Source organism: Aplidium turbinatum, chromosome 8 (genome assembly GCF_918807975.1).
Source record: "Aplidium turbinatum chromosome 8, kaAplTurb1.1, whole genome shotgun sequence".
Lineage (NCBI taxonomy): Eukaryota > Metazoa > Chordata > Ascidiacea > Aplousobranchia > Polyclinidae > Aplidium > Aplidium turbinatum.
In genome coordinates this window covers 4,188,899-4,209,896 of record NC_137479.1, presented here as the reverse complement: position 1 = coordinate 4,209,896, position 20,998 = coordinate 4,188,899, and the positions used below count along the sequence as shown (strand labels likewise).

The following is a 20,998-nucleotide window of genomic DNA, read 5'->3' as shown; positions in this document are numbered from 1 at the left end:
TCATGGACAAAGCAACATCTTTGTCCATCATGCTGATTGTGTAGATACAAAATACATACATTAATACAACATACAATAAGTACAATGTTCAATATTGAATCAAGCTTTGTTCAATAGAAAAAAACTTAGACGAGCCAATGCTATACAGACTTCATACAAATTCCTATTTTCAAATTCAAGATACAAATGGTTCCATAGTAGATGCTAATGCATAGCATAAGCCCGTCAACTCAGATGAACTAGGGTTACTAGGCTACTAAGAACCAACACCCAACAAAATTCTATCATCAACTGCTGAAGCTTCATTTTCATATATAGAGCTGTCATGCTTCCGCATTGATGACCGGGGATCAAACAGCATTTTTCCAATTGTTGCAGCAAAGTTCTGATCCTCACAATCGCTGACAAAAGTTGAAGACCGATACGATTTCGCAGTTTGGTTTTGATTGCAGAAACTCTCGAAAAGGCTCGCTCAACTACCGTAATGCATTCTGATTGGTATCAGAGATATCTAGACACCGGGATGCGAAACTTGTTTTAGCTGCATACAATCGTAGGGCTAGAGGTGGAAAAATAATATATCAAAAATTACTCTCTAATGCGAACAAACTAGATTCATAACCTTAATAGAAGCACTATGCTGAAGCTGGCATGAGAAACCAAAACCAGAATATTAGGAAATAAGATGGTATGCCGGAGTTTTTATTTATAACTAAAGCATGATTAATGTACACATACAAATTGAAGATGAGACAAGAACGATACTGTAGACTGCAAACTACTAGGAAATAAGATGGTTTTATTCTAGGATATAAGCATTCCGCAATTGAACAATCATTTTAAACCAAGCAAAGTTTTCTCAAAACTAACAGATAACTTAGGATTATAGAATCCCTTGTGAACTCTACAGGGCAGCAGAAAGTTTGTCTGAAACTATGAGGAGCTAACTAAGCCATCGTAGATATGCGTGGGCTGACAAACAAAAAGTCAGTGGCACAGAAGCGATGACAACAAGGCAACACAGCACGTAGAAGATACAATGAGGGACGGAGGTTTCCGTACAGTAGGCTACAACACTATGGACTACGATTTCTATACGGCGTTTCGTGTACCAATAAACAACAACGTGTCATAAGCAATTAAGCATTAACATCGGTTCAAATATTTACAACCTGAATCAGCATAAATATGATTAACCGTCACTGGTTGCGAACGGCAAAAAATAACTCACTCGTCGGGCTCCTCTTTCCAGGACGAAACCATCAAAAATGAAATAAATTTCTCTTGTTACTAGCCTTTATAGTAGGCTGACACAAGGTCAAGAAAGGCGCTAGAGCGCCAGTCACTAGATACAGTAGAATTCGCCTATAGTGACACCTGAAGGGACCGCGGAAAAAGTGTCACTATAAGCGAAGTGTCACTATAGACGAATGATGACGTCGTTGATAACGTCACTTGTGCAGTATCTGCGCATGCGCATCCCATGTTGGTTTAATTCAAACCCAGTCAGCAAATCAATCCTTTATGGTTCAACCTCTGCATACGTTAAATCAATGTAAAAAGATGGATTTGCTGGCTGGGAACTGGCGAATGCTGATAAGGACAAAATGTGATTCCAACTTAAACTGGAAGTACACCGTAAAGTGTCCTTATACGGAAATTTTTGAGCCCAAGGGACAGAAATGTGCTGTCACTGTAAGCAAAGTGTTCTTATACACGAAGTCACTATAGGCGAAGTCATTTCTATGCAAAACATATGGTTTGCAAACGGGACTTTGCAACAGGTGTCACTATAGGCGAAGTGTCACTATAGGCGAATTCTACTGTAGCAGATAATCTAAACATGGCTGTTACAGGGATAGCTTGCTATACAACACGGTGATGCACAGTGCTGATCATGGAATACGTTGATGAGTTGATCAACAAACGGCATCAGTCCAAAATTATTTAAAAAAAAACGGTAAACAGCATTAAATTAACAAGCGCAACAATGAACGATGGCGAACATATTAAGCAAATTCTGCATAGTCTCCGACAAACCAATGGCATGAGCATTGAGCAACAGCACACACAAACGAAGAACAAGGATTTAAAAAGGTCAGAAGGAAAGAAAGTCAGATTGCGCGTTTGCTTTGGGCAAGACTCTACAGTCTACACAAAGCAACTCTCGCTCGAACGAAACTATCCCGTCGTTGGTGGCTAGCAATAGCTCCACAGGCATTAGTGACTTCCTCAATGAGGCATTCCACAGCCTGAGTATGGGCAGGAAAATGCGGGCATTCAAACTTTTTGTTTGTCAAACTCTTCAGTTAATCCAAGGTAACGTGTGAAAACAAGTGTTGCTGTTCCCAACACAGCAGCTTCTCCTTGACTGATACCCCGAGTTGCAACACTTCCTTCGCAACTGTTGGAAGTGGAAGTCGCATATTTGATGTCCTGAAAATTTTAAACATACCTTGTCTATTCCTATGTCAATAACCAGTTACAAAGTTGAAATAATATTAGCAATTGACAAAATACTTTAACATTAAACGAAACAATAAGTTTAAAAATTATTAAAAATAAATACATGGTTTACACAAGCAGCAAAAGACAGCATAAGTTTTAAAGTGGGTGCAGCATTAACCTGAACATTATTAGAGCAAAAAATCTGAAAAGATATGTGAGAACTCACTTTTTTGTAAACTCTTTTTTGAAGAGTTGTTGACATTGTCTTTTTGTCAAGAAGCCCAATTTGATATAGAAGTGCTTCTACCCATGATGATATTATTGGGAGAGGACAAACTTCAGTTCTTTTGGGAATGCGGTCTTCCTCAAGACAAATACATCAAATGTGAGCTCCTCATTGAGTCCCTACAAATACACATACAGACAAGCTGATATTACACAACGACATTTTAAAAAGCTTATCCAATTTGTAGCCTAATTGAAAGTGTTGCACTTTTGCCTGTGAAATCCACTTTGTCGAAAATACTATCGCTGATGACTGAATACCTGATGCTACTAGCATGTGATGATATAAGTTAACACAACAGCAGATGATAATTAAGTAGGCTGACATCTTTTGAAAAGAAAATATTTAACCTTTTTTCCAGATTCCTAAAAAACTATTTCATTATGAGGACTCTATCTCTGTAAACGTGCGATTAATTTTAAACCTTTAAAGTTCTAAAAACTGTCTGCTGGTTGGCTTTATATGGTATTGATTCATGATGGCTATATGTTCACATTTAATATTTTAACACCTTCCTTACATCCAGGTAAAAAATACCAGTTAATCTATGTTTCATGTCACGATCAAGCTTGAATAAAACCTGTCAGAGAAAACGTAATAAGGTAGGCTACTTCAGTACGGTAGCCTATTACCTTCAACAAAGCTCAGAATGCAAGGACATCTCACGTAGTGTTGGTAAATTAACATTGAGAAGCTCCTTGAAGGGTCCAATAGCAGAAGAGCTTTCCATGCTTTTTAGCCAATTCTCTTTTTAGAACTTTTATGCATGGTTTATCAATTAACAGCACTGCCAAGAACAACATCAGCTTTATGAACTGAAGATAATATGTGAAGACTGAAGAGATTGATATATCATTTTATGAAGAAAAAAGATACAGTGTACACTGACTGACTGAAGTACACACATACAGAAAACTAAGACTTTAATTCCTGCAAACTTAGTTGTCTACGTTTACCGCAATACTATTAACTTTATTACTGTCATTGTCAAAGCTACATATCAACATACCGCAATACAGAAATGTCAGAATGACGAACAGCAACTTATCAGAATAAGCAGTTTTTATTCCAGAAGACATGACCATTCCGAATTTTGCTTTACACAATTTTGAAAACCTAGCCTGAATGATTAATTATAACATAAAATCATACCAAACAGTTAGCCTGAACATAACTTTCTGTCTAAGTTTTGCAGCTTTCTCATGATCACAACTCGCTGGAAAGCCTAAACATAACTTTCTGTCTAAGTTTTGCAGCTTTCTCATGATCACAACTCGCTGGAAAACCTTTGAGAAGGCCATCACAGACAGCAATCGCGCACGCGTGCGTGTGGCACACACCACATTTGCTTTGAATGACCCATTCAAAGTGCGTTATTTGGGTCACGTGATTGATGCGTTGTGTTGGCATTTTTGGTGGAATCATACTTATGCGAAATTGCTGACGAGTTTGCTCTTTTTTCTTTTTCACGCCGCCCTACGGTTGTATGAGAGAATGATCCATACGTAAGAAGTTTCATATCCGCTACCGTACTCTAGAAATCTGTGATTGGTATAGGCTACATTGTTAGTGCCAATTGAGCAACTTCTCTAAATTTATACTCCCCTGCAGCATTTCTAAACTCGTACACCTTGGTACAAAAAATACAAGAATCTATCATTGTTTTTTAATCATATAAGGAAGACCAGTTTACATTCAGTAAGTTTTTCCACTGACATTCAATTTTTCCCACTTTAATTTATAGCTTAGACACCAATAAAAGCTTCAAAAATTATGGTACGGTACTAAACCAAGATCATAACTACCCTATAATTTCCGATCTTCGATACAAGTGCAATTTCGCTTTCGCCACTTGCCAGTCAGTCCTTCCATTCTCCCGGATGAAAATGAATACAGCATTGCTGTAACAACAGTCAAAGCTGCTAATGGTCAGCAGTAAAATCAATCCTCAATTCCTCATGCCGAATCAAAAAAATAACGTCATTTTTTCCGTAATAAACCGAAACTTTACCAACATTTTCAAAGGCTGTTCGGATTCTACCAATTATTCAGTTCTGCCAACTCAAAATTCACTGTCAAACAACTTAAAATTCTGCCAAATTTAAGCGCCGTCTCGCGCCAAATCAGAGACTGAAAGTAGCCCAAAAAAGCGCAAGTCGCAAACCAACATTTTTTGGCGCCAAGCCCAACTAAAAGTAGCCCAATTGCAGATAAATCGCCCAATCTGACAACACTGGTACTTACCGATATTCTGACGTTTTCTTTTGTAGCTAAAACCTACTGACGTGCGGGATCACCAATGTGGTAACAATTATTTTACGTCAATTATGCAAAAATTGTATTATTTTAATGTTTATCGTAAATATATCCTCCATCTTTGAAGCGTTCTGCTGGGAGTTCCTTCCAAATGCCCACCTATTGGTGCACATCCCTGGAAAAGTAATTTAATACTGAATCCGATGCATGTAAAATTTAAGTGGCACCATAGTTAATAAATATACCATATAAATATAAACCTAATAAATACACCATATATACCTAATAAATATACCACCATAGTTAATAAATATACCATAATAAATATAGTATATTTATTAACTATGGTGGCACGTGTTGCGGATTAGAGTTTTATTTAAAGGGGTATTAAAGGAAAAACCTGACTTGGCGATTTTCCACGTTCTTTGTGTTTAACATGCTACCATAAAACGATTTTCAATAAAATTTTGCCCCATTGCGGTCTGACCACCATTGTGCGCGTGCTTTTGTCAGAGCTTTCAAAACGACATTGGCCTGAGCAACGAAGCGTGCGACTGTAAAGAACGTTATAAAGTCTACGTCATAAAGTCTAGCAATCAACCGATCACGCAATAATTGTTACTGCGGGCGATTTGACTGTAGGCTATGTATGTATTTACATCAAAACAGCACATTTTAACATCAAAACAGCAGACAGTTTGCTCAAAACATCAGATTGGTAACGTGGTTTTTGTTATTGCTGGACTTTATGACGTATTCTTGAGCTGTGTTTGCACGTTTTGGTAATTTTGAAAAAAATGAAAATAAATGAAACACTGGACTTTGGGCCTTGCCAGCGCCATTGAAAACAAATTTTTTTGGGTAATTGTTTTTGAAATGTATTCTTGAATGTTCAGTTTACTCATTTTAATGCTTAATTCCGGTTTGAAATTTTCCTTTAGTATGCCTTTAAGATTTTTCGAATGTATGTCTGGTCGCATTTTATGCCTCGCACTTATTCACGGATAACTTTTTTAGGCGGAAAGCGGAAAAATTATTATGACAGAATGACGGTGGTCAAAACTTGTTTGTGTGGAGGTAGGGTACAGTATAATATGGTTGGTTGGTTTTGAATCTTTATCCTCGGACTGACAAAGCCTTGATTGGTTATTCCTAGTAGTTATACTTAACTTATAGAGGCTCTTGACGCAGGGCCGGTTACCGAGATTGACAAAGTGAAGTTTTCCGATTGTTGAAGTCTTGTTGCCGGGGAATTATTCCATTCACTAGGTGCTGCTGAATGGGTGCAACCTAGTTCGTACCCTGAAAAGATCGAGAGAAAAAAATAAAAAAGCCAAAGTCGCTAATCGCAGTTTCCGTAAACATTTTAAAATTTTCCCCCTGAAAAGATTGAGAGAAAAAATAGCACAAAGCCGAAGTCGTTGATTGCAGTTTCCGCAAACAAACAAACTGAAAAGATCGAGAGAAAAAATAGAACAAAGCCGAAGTCGCTGATCGGAGTTACCGTTTTTCCGCAAACATTTTAATTTTTCACTTTTGTTATGGTTTAACGTGTAAAACATACGGTGGCCTAACCCAAATTTATCATAGGCAGTGGCTATGTGACCGGCGCCGGTCTTTGAATTTGAAACACTATTTAACCGTCATTACGTCACTAAACAGTCACTTTTTTTCTTTTTCTCTTTCAAAGCAAAAGACGAGCAGCGCGTATATAAGTTCTAAATCCGACCATTTCTATTCAACTTGTTACGTGGCGCATGCGATACGTCGCCGGCTCCTAGTCTAGAGGGACTGAGTTCGATACTAAGCAGAAGCTCCCCTTCTTTTATTTATTTTTTTTTTAAACAAATTTTGACCCGAAGTGCATTTTTGTAGTCAATTTTTAATTTGAGTTTTCTACATCCCAATTTTTTATGTCTTTTCAAATGTGAGTAATGAAGTTAGAGTTTTTTAATTTGCTGAAATTTGAAAATTTCTCTGGGTAATTTTCCATTTGTGGCCGTGCTAACTATAGCCTACTACATAATTTTTCATTCAGGCACGTTTCAGACGTTTTAAACAAAAATGCACTTCGGGTCAAAGTTTAGTTAAAAAAAAAAATAAATAAAAGAAAAGGGACGCTTCCGGGTAGTAACAATCAATCAATCAATCAATGTTTTATTTGTCAGTAACAGGAACATAGGTACAATGGTACATGTTTGAAATATGCAATATACACAGTACAAAAGTTACACAAGTTCCCATACCGACAGGGAGACAACGAGACGACCATACGGTCTACTAGTCAATTGCCACCCTACGGAAATTACAACTTTGCCATTTAAAATAAGCTTACAAGAGAAAAATAATAATTGAAACGTTCCCGCGCTTCAACAACAGCATACGCATAAAAAAAACATATTGATGATAACGTAGGCCAAAACACAAAATTCCATGAAGCAAGCAGAGAATAATAAAGTTTCCGAAGCAACTGACAAGTTGGTTTCCATAACATATCACTTATTACGATGCACTGTAGCTTTGTAAAATTAACGTTTTGATCTCTTTTTTGAAACAATGAAATGATAAGTTTTTTAGCCTACTTGGAACCTCTGACCAGAGCATTGGTCCCAATACCTGCATGGACTTCTTGCCAAATTCTGTGTTTGATCTGTTTATAAAATAATTGTTGCCTGTTTGATATCTTGTGTTATGCTGATGAATAGATGAAGCATTTGTAAATAAATCACAATACGTAGACGGATACTCATTCATATGAACTTTGTACATATGTTTTTTTATTTCAATGTTATGTATGTCTTTTAGTTTCAAGATGTTCATTTTGAAAAATAAAAAATTAGTGTGAGCATAGTAATTTTGTTTCGTAATTATTCTTATAACCTTTTTTTGTAATTTTATTAATGGATCCAGTGCACTGTCACAGGTCTTTCCCCAGCTTGAAATACAATATTGCAAATGACAGTAAATCAAAGCGTGATACACATCTTTTAAAGTGTCTGTGTTGACATAATTTCTGAGTTTAAGCAACGCCCATGAACCTTTTGCTACTTTTCCGCAAATTTTATCTATGTGATATTTCCATGTTAATTTGTTATCTATGTAAACGCCAAGGTATTTTATTTGATCTTTTTGTTGAATGCTTGTGTTACCAATGTTAATGTTAAAATTTTTTATGTGTTTTTTATTTGTTATTAGCATGTATTCAGTTTTTGAGAAATTTAATGATAATCTATTAAGCTTCAACCAGTTGTAAACTTTTTGCATTTCGGCATTCACATTGTTCTGCAAATTTATTTCACATTTGTCGCTCATCGTAAGATTGGTGTCGTCAGCAAATAGTTTAACATTCATGTTTGTTGAATTTGGTAAGTCATTTATATACAGTAAGAAAAGAAGGGGTCCCAATGTCGATCCTTGGGGCACACCGCAGGTAACCTGTCTTGAGTTTGAAGAGATTCCATTGACGACCGTGTGCTGTAGACGATTGCTGATATAGCTTTTTAACAATTGTAATGGAAGGCCCCGAAAACCTAAAAGTAACGAACTCAGGCCCTCTAGAATAAGATCCGCCGACGTATCGCACGCGCCACGTAACGAGTTGAAGAACACGATCGGATTTAGAACTTATATACGCGTTTCTCGTTCTTTGATTTGAAAGAGAAAAAGAAAAAAAGTGACTGTATAGTGACGTAATGACGGTCAAATAGTGTTTCAGATTCAAAGACCGGCGCCGGTCAAATAGCCACTGCCTTTATCATATTACTGTGACATGCCACTACTACATCCCAGCTGGCGATGCCTGTCGTTTTTGCATTAATTTAACGTTTGCTAACGTTGGATCAGTGTGGAGGTGACGAGTTTAGCTGACTGGGGTCTAAAATTATCGCTTTATCAAAGCACGCTTGATATCTTCAATATATAACTTCCATGGGTATAATTGAATTTCCGCAAGATGATGATGTTGTTTTTGCTAGTTTGTTTTATTTGTTTTTGTCATTGTTTCCTGTCGTCAAGTTATAGCCTATCTATTTTGTGAGTCGTGTAAGGCCTATGGTGCGTTGCGCTTGAAATGGCTTTGCCCGTGGTAGGATTTCTTTGTGGGGTTTTCTTTGCCTGCCTTGCTCTTCTTTGCTATGAGCTAAACGCATCAAGACATGTTCCCCTTACGACCATCAGCACTCTTGATAACGCACCATGGCCGATCTTCATAGCAACTGTCCATACAAATCTTAAATATATCAGCTAAAGCTATGTGGGCTAATAAAGCTATAGCCTAAATATATGTTGTTTAATTGTTTTTTGTTTTTTTTGTAACATTTTCTTTTTTTATTTTCCCTTTATATCTTAAATTTTTCTGAAGGTGTTGCGACCGTGCCAAATTTCTTGCAAATCAATAATTTACTTCGGTCTCAAGCACGTTTTAACGTTCGCGTTTTGTCGCTTCTACCCTTTTCTCGACCTTTGCTATGTTGACGTGTATTGTTTTGATATGATGGTCAGAAACAAAAACAACTGAACTGATCCTAAGAGTTTGCCGAAGTCCTGATCGCAGTTTCAGCAAACATTTTAAAATGGTTAGGAAAAGATCGAGAAGAAAAAATAAAAAATAGCCGAAGTCGTTGATCAGAGTTTCGGCAAACTAAAAAGATTGAGAGAAAAAAATAGAACAAAGCCGAAGTCGCTGATCGCAGTTTCCGTTTTTCCGCAGTTTCCGCAAACATTTTAACGATTGAGTCACTTTGGGTCAAAATTTAGTTAAAAATTTAAAAAAAAAAATGCTTCCGCGTAGTGTCGAACTCATTCCCTCTGGAACACCAGCCCGAGACGTATTCTACGCGCCATCGAATCAGTTGAACATAATTGTCGAATTTAGAACTTTTATAGGCACTCTTCTCGTCTTTTGCTTTGAAAGAGAAAAAGAAAGAAGTGTCTATATAGTGACGTCATGACCGGTCAAATAGTGTTTCAGATTCAAAGACCGGCGCCGGTCAAATAGCCACTGCCTTTAATACATACAGTATATATATCAATCGATAACTGATGGGTTCAGGAATATACACTAATTATTATTTGAACATTATATTAAAGTGATGATCATGAATGATGAAAAATGTAGTTAGATAGATAGATCATAGAGGTGAATTGTGGAGATATTGAATATCGGTAGTTGTACAGAACGTGTTATCCCCAAAAGAAACAGCAAATGGTCGAATAGAGATACGGTAATTTAGATGTACTGCAAGAAAGGTGGAAAAAGGTAAAGCAACATAAAAAAGCTTGCAAGATAACGTTGAATAACCAAATGTAGTGCTTCCTGAGAACCAAATATCGAACTTTGACGTGATAGAGAAAATCTAACTCAGATTTGAGATCTGCGACCGAAATTCAGTTAAAAGCATTTCCTCTCATGATATATACCAAAAAATTATTTTGTAGACCAGTGTAATGAAAAGCATTTGGTAATTTTAAAGTTTGTGGACTTCGTAATAACTAAAAGGGGTTTGCAACTACAAACAGGTTACAAACACGGGCAACACTAAAATGCGGAACGTGGAAATAAGCCGGGCGTGAAATGGCGTAGGCCTACCGTATTGTCCGCAGAAGTAGCGATTTAATGCTGATGTAGAAAACGCGGAAGTACGATCTTGGCGTCCATATTGTTTAACATAGCGATAACTTAATCATGAAAGAATGAAATGTTGCAACATGGAAAAAGGCGGAAATGTGATTTTTAACAACAACTCACCACCGAACCTACTTTTATGTTGAAATATCATTGAAAGATATTATTTAGAAGCAATTGTGAGGTCATTAAATACTATGACTGTTTTAATCCTAAAGTTATTTCCGCGATTCCGCATTTCCGCCTTTTAGTGTTGTCCTACAAACACAACCGAAATGAGGTTGATTGACATATCATTAAATCTAAAACCTTGTTTTGCTTCCAGATTAAAATCTCATGTATGACCTGTTGAAATAGTTTACGAGGCTGGCATCTTTACTGTGCAAGAATCAAACCGAAGAATAAGTTGTTTTCAATGGAATGGATGATGCAGTTGCTGCGGACAAAACACAACATTCAAGTTCTCCCATATGTAGTGAAGAATTAGGTAACATGCTACATTATGATACAGGTTTCAACAAAATATGAACAAATCATTTAGTTTTTCTTTTTTGCGAAGTTTTCTCAAAGATGTGTTGTTTTCAATCTAAAGCATTTTCTCTGCTGTTAAATATTACGTAATGCATTTTTAGCTGAAGGAAAATTCCAACCAAACAGTCATATCAACAAAGCGAGTGATTTAGAGGCAGTGACTCCTGTTTCAATTACGACACTTCCGAGCCAATTTGATCAGAATATTAACTCAACAAACATGATTCCAATAAATGATTCTGTGCCTCGCTGGAAGAAATATGTCAAACAAGCTTTGCCTTTACTGCTCTTGATTGCTATAAATTTATTATTAACTTACACAACATATATTGTGTTATTCATTGGACTTATCCTGGTACTTAACTGGTCAAATAACATCATTTTGAGACAAGCACAATTGCAGGTAAGTTATGATTTATTGGGCCTAATTAATGTTGAAACAAAGTACAAAGTAACCTGAGCGGTTTAACATGTTGTATTACACAAAGATATAACATAATTTTACAAAAATCAACTCAAACGTTTTCAACACGTACATGTGTCCTCATCAGGAATTACTTAAATCTGCGATATGCATAGAGTTAAACCTGCTAAGGTTACTTTGTTTTGTTTGTCTGTGGTTCAATAAAGCAAACTCTCTACCAAAGCCTAATTAATGTGTTGTATTATTTGATGCGATGCTTTTGTTGTTTGCGAAGAAACTAGCCTGCTTTCAATGTTTTTTGTCTTGAAATTTTTTTGATGAATTAATATACATATTAGAGCTGGGCGATATTGGTAAAATAATTTCGATACGATATTACCAAAAATAAAACGATATTATCTAAGTTTCGATATTTTACGGCGAATCGCAAAGCACGGCTTTCTATAACTGCATGAAAACATACTGAGCACTGGTACTGAAATGAACAACATTTATTGCAAACAATGCTGCGATTTAACTATCGCAAACTAAACATTTTTGGAAAAAAATGTCAGCATGTTGACATTGCAGGGTTTTAGGCACGATCTCTTCTTGGAAACAATTGAGCCACTAAGTGAAAACACCCTTTCACTACTAACACTGGTGGCTTGAATGCACAGAAGTTTTCTTGCAACTTTTGCAAGTGTAGGAAAAGTCAGTGCATTAGCTCGCCACCATGTACAAATTCAGCTATCCTTGTTGATAGTTTTTGATGCAAAATAGAGATGCAGCTGTGAGTAGCAAAACAAAATAAAGTATCTACCTAGCTGTAGCTACCGTAGGCTACGGCCGCTACACTATGCTACGGCCGCTACGCTATGCTGCGTAAATTCCGTCAGCTTGCAAGTTTCCTATCGTATTTACCGGACTTCATCATTGGCAACAACGTAACACGTGGGAATCAATAAGCAGGATTGCGTAATCACAAAGACTGCTTGTAATGCGTAAACAATGCACACATGCTTGAGGGTTGTCTGCGCATGCGATGTCTGTGTCACTGCGCATGCGAAAATGTTGCTATAATTTCAGTACATTTATAAACGATAAAATCGGAGCTTTGTGAATAAATATCGCTGCCGAAAAAATATTGTATCGAAATATCGTAATATCGCCCAGCTCTAATACATATATATATATAGTGAAGTGGGGTAAAAAAAATAGTGGGCCAGTGGGGTTATTGGGGTAAAAAAAAACACTTACCATCTTACATCTAAAATGAGTAGATATTCACTCAACTTTTTAGTGTCTGTTTAAGTGGTCCCTGGTGATTACTTTGAGGGGTAGAGGAAAAAGATTGGATTTGACAAAGAAGAGATATGTTAAATAGAGTAAATATGGCCAGCGAAGGGTGCAAAAAAAGGTTGCTAAATTTTAGTGATAGGTAGTATGAATGTTTTAATTTTATATTGTGAGTACTATGTTGTGAGGCTACTACATGCAACAAAGACTGGGGCTTCCAAATGTTTGTGTTAATTATTATTATGAGGTGTTTTTTTTACCCCAATAAAATTCGTTGATTTGGGGTAAAAAAAACAGTGCATTTTATGGAATGTTTTGGCTGTGTATTGGTGTTATGTCAATTGCCAAGCAGTATATCACCAAAAAATACAAAAACAAACTTCTGGATGCATCAGTGCCAATGTATACATGTGTTATGCACAATCAATTGATGTTTGTTGGAATTGGGGGTCCGAGGTTAAGGTTAGTGTTGCGGGTTAGTCGATCAATATCGCAGATTGAGAGCACAGAGTGATCCATCGATCGATAGTGCACAACACATACAATCATACATACACAAACTGTTGTTTTATTTTCCTGTCTGTTGTTTTTTAGTTGTATGTTTATTCACAAACTGCTGGTTGATTTTTTAGGATTCACAATCCGCGAAATTTAATCGCCCACTTGCAATCTCACATGTTCAAACTAGAGCTGCAGATAAAATTCAGGATGGCGTGCATAAGTAATACTAGACACAATTTTTTGTCTTGCTGCTGTTTTTATTACTGAAATGAGACTTTGCGATTTCACAATGTGTATTGTAATAAAAAGTGTATACAAAAATTGTGGGCAAAATCGTTTACATCATTATCATGACCCATCCGGTTGGTTTCGAGTATGGGTTCATAATCTCTCACAGTCCTTCATATATGAGTTACACAAAGCTTCTTTCCTCTGGTGTAGAATCATTTACACTACATATGAAATCAATAGCAAAACATATGAAATCAATATTATAATAATAAAGAAGAAGAAGCTGCTATACTAAAAGGTGTTTTTTTTACCCCATGAAAAATTTTTTTTACCCCAAAGCTGGGGTAAAAAAAAATTCACATATTTTGTGCATGATTTTCAAGCCAGTTAATTGATTTAAAAAATTTCATTGGGGGATGATAGACATACATGGTCTGTATATTGTGACCAACTTTAGTGGTCATACTTGATAAGTTAAAAAATCTAGAAACACCTTTCTGAAAAAAAATTTTTTTACCCCACTTAACTATACATATAATATAGAAAGTAAATTGTTTTTGTCCAGAGGTATTAGAGGCATTAATTTCAATCTTGAACACCTAAGCCTGGAACAGGCATGGTACACAAAGAAGTTTCACTCATGTAGGAAATCCTAAAAAGCATATGTTTACCATACTTCTGCACTCTGCAGCCACTAGAAAAAACACAATTTGGTGTATATTCTTGTTGCAAGGCATATTTCATGTTGTTGTTTTTCTATATTTTTTGTAAAAACAATGCTGAGTATGTGTAACAAGTTTACTGGATAGCTCTATCCATAAAGAACTGTATCGCTACTAACAAAACCTTTGGTTATCCTCTCACTTTTATTTCCCAGAATCAAAGATCTCTCACAGCTTTGAGTCTCTTACTTGCTTTTCATCTCGTCAACATAGTTCTTGCTATTCCTCTGATTCAAAACTTGTGGTAAGTTATCTGAATAAACAAATGTTTGCTTTCAACACTGGTAGGTAAGGCACAGATGATCGTTTTCGGCACTTGTTGATATTCTTTGAAGTATTATATATGTCTGGTGCTGGAATGGCCCGTTTCGGCTAGTCCGATTCGGCTAGTTTCCTATTCGGCTGGTCCGATTCGTCTAGTTCCTTATTCGGCTACAGTTTTGAATTGTATGATATTTTTATTTTATTCCACAATATCGTTTCTTTTGCATTCCGACATAGAAAAATAAATTGAAATGAAATTTAGCGCAAAATGTTTGAACTATTAAATTGAAATGTTTGCTCACAGACCTACGTCACCGACCACCGTCTGTATGCAAACTTAGAATATATTAAAATCTTCAATTATTACAAAATTCCAGATCCAACGACGCCTTATGTTTATTTAGAGAATGTTGTATTTTATTCCACAATATCGTTTCTTTTATAGTTGAAATTATTGAAGCTTTAGATGAGTGGGGTTTAGACGTAACCACTGAGATCTTAAATCATATTTATGACACCGGAAACATCCCTAGTGATATGGTAAGTTCCATATTCATAACTTTACCAAAGAAAACCGGAGCAACAGAATGCTCACTCCACAGAACAATTAGCCTTGTGAATCATCTAACAAAGATCTTACTCCGAATCATGATGATGCGATTGAGACCAAAACTAAAATCGGAAATTTCAACAGCACAGTTTGGATTTGTTCCAGACAAAAGGGACCACAAAAAGGAATTTTTACATTAAAAATGATAACAGAGAGATGTATGTCCGATTCTTCTGTTTGTTTAGAGAATTTTGTATTTTATTCCACAATATCGTTTCTTTTGCATTCTTGCATTTTATCCAGTGTTTACCTTTGAGTGCCTTCCCAGACGGCAAAATCCGTCATTTTTACAATTGTTTGAAGTGTAAAAATGACGAATTTTGTTGTCTGGGTTCGTTCAAAATAAGTGTTTTACATCAAAATAACATTTTTCATGATTAACAATAGAGGTTAATGAGATAAAGTCTCAGCGAAAACGTGTCAACGAAAAAAAGACAGTTGCCAAATAGTGTTTGACATAAAAGATGAAGTTAAAACCTAAGTGGCAATTTAGAATAAACCTGGGTTTTGGCGTTGCATGTCTTAGTTGTCATTGAAGTTGACCATTTAAATGCTTGCATATGTTCGCAGGTCGTCCGTCGAAAAAGTCTGTAGCCGAATAGGGAACTAGCCGAATAGTAGCAGACCCGTCTGGTGCGGTGTGTATTTATGGATTTCACATAGACATATATTGTTTTAGGCTTTTTAATTGCTTCCATGTTGTGGTGTGGTGGAGTTCCCCTTCCACCTTTTGGAATGTTTTATTCAATATTTCTATTATGGATTTTCTTGTCAAGTTTTTCACTATTTGTCTAAAGTGCATCATCATCATCCCAACCACAAGGGTGATTCCAGCCGAAAGGAGGGTAAGCTCTTGTTGTTAATTATACAAGTGTGGGCCAGTAAAAAACATTGTACTATGGCATCACAGACAAATATTTTTATTAATTAGAAGAGCATTTATTATATAATTAACAGAAAATTCTGTCATTAGTATTTTAACACACTTTGTTGTCATTGTGGCAGTGAGCACTACGGCACCGAACTTATGCACAATGTTCTAAATAGTAGACAAGGGCAAGGACAGCTTCATAAAACGATTTGACCCTGACGTGTTTGTTGCAATTTTTTGTCGCTCATTTAATCATACTCATACATAATCCCTTCCCAACTTTTGTTTTGGCAGGGTGGCATGTTCATTCTCGTAGAGGGGATCTCACAGTTATTCCGATGCATCATGCCTGCCCCCGAGTGGATGAAGTATATTGTGATGGCGCCATCTTGCGTGTCGGTTGTTGTGTGCTGGTTGGTGGCTGCTCTCTACGTTGTTGTCAAGGTACCGAGTGTTGTTGATAAACAATTCAAAATAACAAAACTTTATATAGCAATTATTAAGTTAAGGTAGAAACCAGACTGAAATTGGATGATGATGGTTATGATGGTGTGCCTACTCAACAAATTAGTCCTTTTTTTCCATTGATTCAACGGTTACAAACGTTAAATCAATGGAAGAGAAGTCTAGTTTGCTTGTTGATGATATAGGCCACACTAACACAATAAAAGAAATAAAACAGAGTAACCTTAGCGGGTTTAACATACTTTTTTTACACACAAAAAATATAAAATAATTAAAATAAACTCAAACGTTTTCGACACGTACGTGTGTCCTCATCGGGTTTTATTTTTTTTGTTCATACGTGTTTTATTTCTCTATGGTTCAACAAAGTAATATGTTTTTTTTGTCGTAATATTATGTTGCTGTTGTACACAACGTTCATATCAGTGTGAACATCTCTTCAAGTTAAACTGAGAAAATTTTTCTTTAGTTTTCTGCGGTGAGATCGAAGATAGAACTTATTAGAAGCGGTTGGTCTACCTTACACAAACCTCAGGTACTGAATATACCTCTTTGTATTCAGAAGCATATAACTGGTGGTTATTGTGTTTGTAGATGACCCTGCGACCATCACTAATGCGATGGATTTAGTTTTTTTGCAGGGCGTTTGTGAAAATCATTGCCGCATTGACTGAAAATCTCAAAAAGCGTCGAAAGTTAGGCGAATGACTGACGCAACCCAAAGTCAATTTTTTCTGTCTGGTTTGAAGCTAATAAAACGTCTGCAGCTTTATTTTTTGTGTGATGCTAGAGAGATATCAAAGTTATATGGTAGAAGTTTTTTTTTCGCACAGTTTGTCTCCCTTTTCATTTTAACAGTTTCAAGAACTTTTGATTTGTTGATGCAATTATAGTACATTTGTGACATCATTGCAGAAACTTACCATGAAATATCTTCTTGGCCTTTGCGTTGATGGTTGATGAATTGAATAACTAAAAAACAAAAGTGTTGAAAGTTTGACTAAATTAGTTGTGCATCCTTCTCACGGGAGCGAGGGTTGTCAAAATTCTTCAATAAGGGAATATATTTTGATCGAAGATAATTGGATCTCCCGCTCCAAGAGATGATGAGGAGAACCCAAGCAAAGGAGGAGACGTTTGTCCCATCTGCCACGCCCGCGTCCGTGATCCCATGGTCCTGCCTTGTGGAGTAAGTTTGTTTGCAAAACTAAGTCCGACAATATTGTTTTACCCGATACCATCAATAGTTGCTCCAGACTTTAGGGTTGTTTTTTGTTTTTGTCTCAACAATTAAAATAATTAACTTTGGATTGAAAAGTCCTGAGTTTCTGAAAACTGTTCTTCACTTGGTCGTTCTTTCGCCAGCACGAGTATAAAGAACAGCTTTCATAAAAAAAAGTTAATGCGAAGCTAATGAGTCGTTACAACTGATGGGTGCAAATTTGACTGCCAACCTAACAACATACATGTTCCTTTATATCATGATGATGCCTGGGTTAGATAACTGGGAAAACATCGAACGGCCATCGCCCTGTCTTGTCTTTCAATTAATAAATATCTCGGTGTTGTTTTTGGCTCGATATTACTACAGTAAGCCGAACGATAATCCGTGGGGTGGCGGAGAGATCGAGGCTAAAGGGGTTGAATTGTCGAACAACTGTCGGGTCGCTTTTGGTACAGTAGGTTAGCGGTGCAGTAGGCTATAAATATATCTGCACAATAAATAATTTCGAAACTGTTTTCACCACTCCATCTTTTGCTCCCAGCACGTGTTTTGCCATGACTGCTGCCAGCTGTGGTTTGACAGAGAACAACATTGTCCTGTCTGCTCCTCGGACAGCGTATTTGCTTTGGTCGCCGGCTCGATACAAACCTTACCTTCACCTATCAAGCTAACAGGCAAAAACTCTTGTTGGAAGACTGGCACTGGCGACTACATTGTCCAACTCTTTTGATCCTTCACTTGCTCGTTGTGGTTCGTAAGCTTCCAGTTCTTGGCGGCAAATGTCTGGTCGCAGAAGTACTGTTGATCCTCCAGATGATTGCTCGAAGATTTTCAATGATGTTGATAATTCTTGACGTGGAGGATAGAACTGCCTCATGTTTGGCGATCCGACTTCCGGATTGTGAGCTTTCGTAATGCAATGCAATCCACACTACTTTTTCAGATGTCGCATCAGTGATCAAGGACATCATCTGACGTGCTTTAATATTTATTATGCGGACGACTATAAAATGTCAAAAGTTAATAGCCTCCACAGTTTCGTTTATTTTGCTTTGGGCTGTTTCGTAATTTCGCGCGCTGGTGTGCTGTATTTGAAATCCCACCTGCGCCGTTGCTATTCGAATTAGCCTTAGATATTTTACCATATACTTAGTGATTTGTAGTTGTGAGTAGTCTTGTGCGTGATATAATTACATCCACCATAATCTGATATGATAAATACCATAAGTTTTCGACGGGTGCCTCAAAAGTACCCAGCCAGGTGATGTAAACTGCATATGAGCTATAATTTCAACCTGAATTTACCTCCGATTAATTTCTGGTTGCCTTGAGCGCAGTGTGTCTCATCCCATGAGTCAATCTTTTGGATGATTTTTTTTTCAGCATTTAATTTTTAGTTGGCTCTGCTTTGAGGGCCTAGTCGCTCATGCACTTTAATTTTGTGGACTGCTTTGGCGGAACAATAATGAATCTAGAATTTACACATACAACAGTGTCCCGGATGAACAAGCGATTTCAACTTGGCAAGTCGAAGCGTTGTCAACTCGTGGCAAATTGCTGTGTTGGTCCACAGTTTGTTGGAGAGATTTCACGCATAGTAAAGGACTTGAAGTAGGAAGCAATTTTATGTTTGAACATTTTTAACCATAACCATACGAAATCAATCAACAACGATTTACCGTGTCACAAAAAAAAACCCACGATAGCGCTGTACCCATCGCAGAAATTGTATGGAGGCGCAACTGAGTACATTATTACTTGAGTCCATTCCATTGCTACGTGCCAAGTAGGAATGGGACTCGGTACCAATTTGGATCATCAAACCTTTGAACATCGAACCCATTTATACGGATTCAGAGGCGGGCGCACTAAGCCACCGATCCATCCAAAAAGTTTTCGCATTTTTCCTTTTCTAGCAGATGCCGTTGTTGCTTAGTTTCGTGTATTTGCAAAGCAAACCACCAAAGCTGTATTTTCGTCATCATAGATTGATCTTTTGCACTTGCCCCTCAACTCTTAAGTGCCTTCATTTTATACTTCTTCCAAACAATATTCCATCGTCTTGTTACGTTGTTACAGCGCAATCTATCGCAACTTACAAACACGTTTCGATGTTTCATCCCAGCCAAGATAAGTTGTTGAGTAGATGCAAATCGTATCGATCTCCCAAATGGCGTGTATTTCATGTATCCATAACGTGACGTAATTCTATGTCGGATGGCGTCATTTGCCGTATTGAGCCTTCACTTTGTGTTCAGTTTCGTTTTTGGGCCACACCTGTAACTTTTAACTTCACGTTTTGTGGCAAATGTTTCTCGATTATAAATACGGCTCCAGTGTGGTGGCATCTCTTGCAATCATGGGACGTCGTGTCCTTTCACGTGCTGTGCGAGGCGGACCAACATGGTGGGCCACCATCTTCACTGAAGGATCTCGTTGCTTCGCAGCAGCAGCACCGGGATATTATCACAATTCGCACCTTGTCTTAGTCACGTGTTCCTAGCTTTCAGGTGTTTGTTTTTTACATTGTTTCAACATCTGGTGATGTTAAACGGCTGTAGCAGATATGTAACTTTATCTAGTTCGGTCTTCGTATTTGATTTCAATTGAATAAAAGAGTTATAAAAATCAATTGTTATGTAAGTTTGACTTTGCTGCTGCTTGTTGTGAAACTATGAGGAAGATGCATCAATGCGATGACGCCATTGTAGAGTTGGTAGCTACTCGGTCACAGACAAGACGCTTCCAAGCCTACGTGTAGTCATGTGCAATATGATAATGTTTTTGGTTTTATTTATTGTCGCTCTACAACAGATAAAGTTTTTTAGCGACAGGGCTCATTTCTTATTTTATATCAGATTTAGAATGTCATCACATAATTACCAGACTCATCCTCACTGCGTTATGCATGGAAGAAGACAATCGGTACCGTTTTTAAAGTCTTCGGTTCGACCCGAGCTGGAATCGATCACCGATCTACCAGAGCCGCAGGCGAAACCACTCAGCCACTGAGCTGGTGCAATGACGAATGGTGTTTTTGTCAGTGTCGTGGTTTTGTAAGGTTCTTTGGCTAAAGGCTGCTGTTCATAATTGCGATCTGTTGAGTTTGTAAGCTGTCAGGCGTGATTACTTTAAAAGTTGTTAAATACGGCACTGCAGTTAGCGCAATTTCCCGAAATCAAGCAGCTGCTTTTGTGTCATAAACTTATTGTATTCTTAAAGTAGCCCTAAAGCTTTGGTAAAGAATTCGCTCTGATGTACCA

General features: G+C 37.1%; 1 protein-coding gene and 1 long non-coding RNA gene across 2 annotated transcripts; one reads left to right on the top strand and one right to left on the bottom strand.

Annotated features, from left to right (window-relative positions):
• Window positions 1-2,203: 2,203 nt before the first annotated feature.
• Window positions 2,204-3,686, bottom strand: LOC145775043 (uncharacterized). Its single transcript, XR_014290125.1, has 3 exons — window positions 3,367-3,686; window positions 2,675-2,853; window positions 2,204-2,436 (listed from the first exon to the last, which is right to left on the bottom strand). It is a non-coding gene; the product is annotated as an uncharacterized LOC145775043 (long non-coding RNA).
• Window positions 3,687-10,126: 6,440 nt separating this feature from the next.
• Window positions 10,127-20,367, top strand: LOC145775514 (E3 ubiquitin-protein ligase RNFT2-like). Its single transcript, XM_082586809.1, has 9 exons — window positions 10,127-10,247; window positions 10,939-11,100; window positions 11,246-11,547; window positions 14,456-14,544; window positions 15,854-16,019; window positions 16,340-16,489; window positions 16,980-17,045; window positions 17,589-17,699; window positions 18,277-20,367. The coding sequence occupies exons 2-9, from the start codon at window positions 11,034-11,036 to the stop codon at window positions 18,463-18,465; spliced, it is 1,140 nt and encodes a 379-aa protein (XP_082442935.1). The 5' UTR covers window positions 10,127-10,247; window positions 10,939-11,033; the 3' UTR covers window positions 18,466-20,367.
• Window positions 20,368-20,998: the final 631 nt, after the last annotated feature.

What these genes read in the sequence shown, in the direction of transcription:
- LOC145775514 (XM_082586809.1), top strand. Translation starts at nt 11,034, where the DNA reads ATGGATGATGCAGTTGCTGCGGACAAAACACAACATTCAAGTTCTCCC. An exon ending in CTCTCTACGTTGTTGTCAAG is followed by an intron (nt 16,490 to 16,979) that starts GTACCGAGTGTT and finishes ATTTTTCTTTAG; the next exon opens with TTTTCTGCGGTGAGATCGAA. An exon ending in CTACCTTACACAAACCTCAG is followed by an intron (nt 17,046 to 17,588) that starts GTACTGAATATA and finishes TTTTGATCGAAG; the next exon opens with ATAATTGGATCTCCCGCTCC.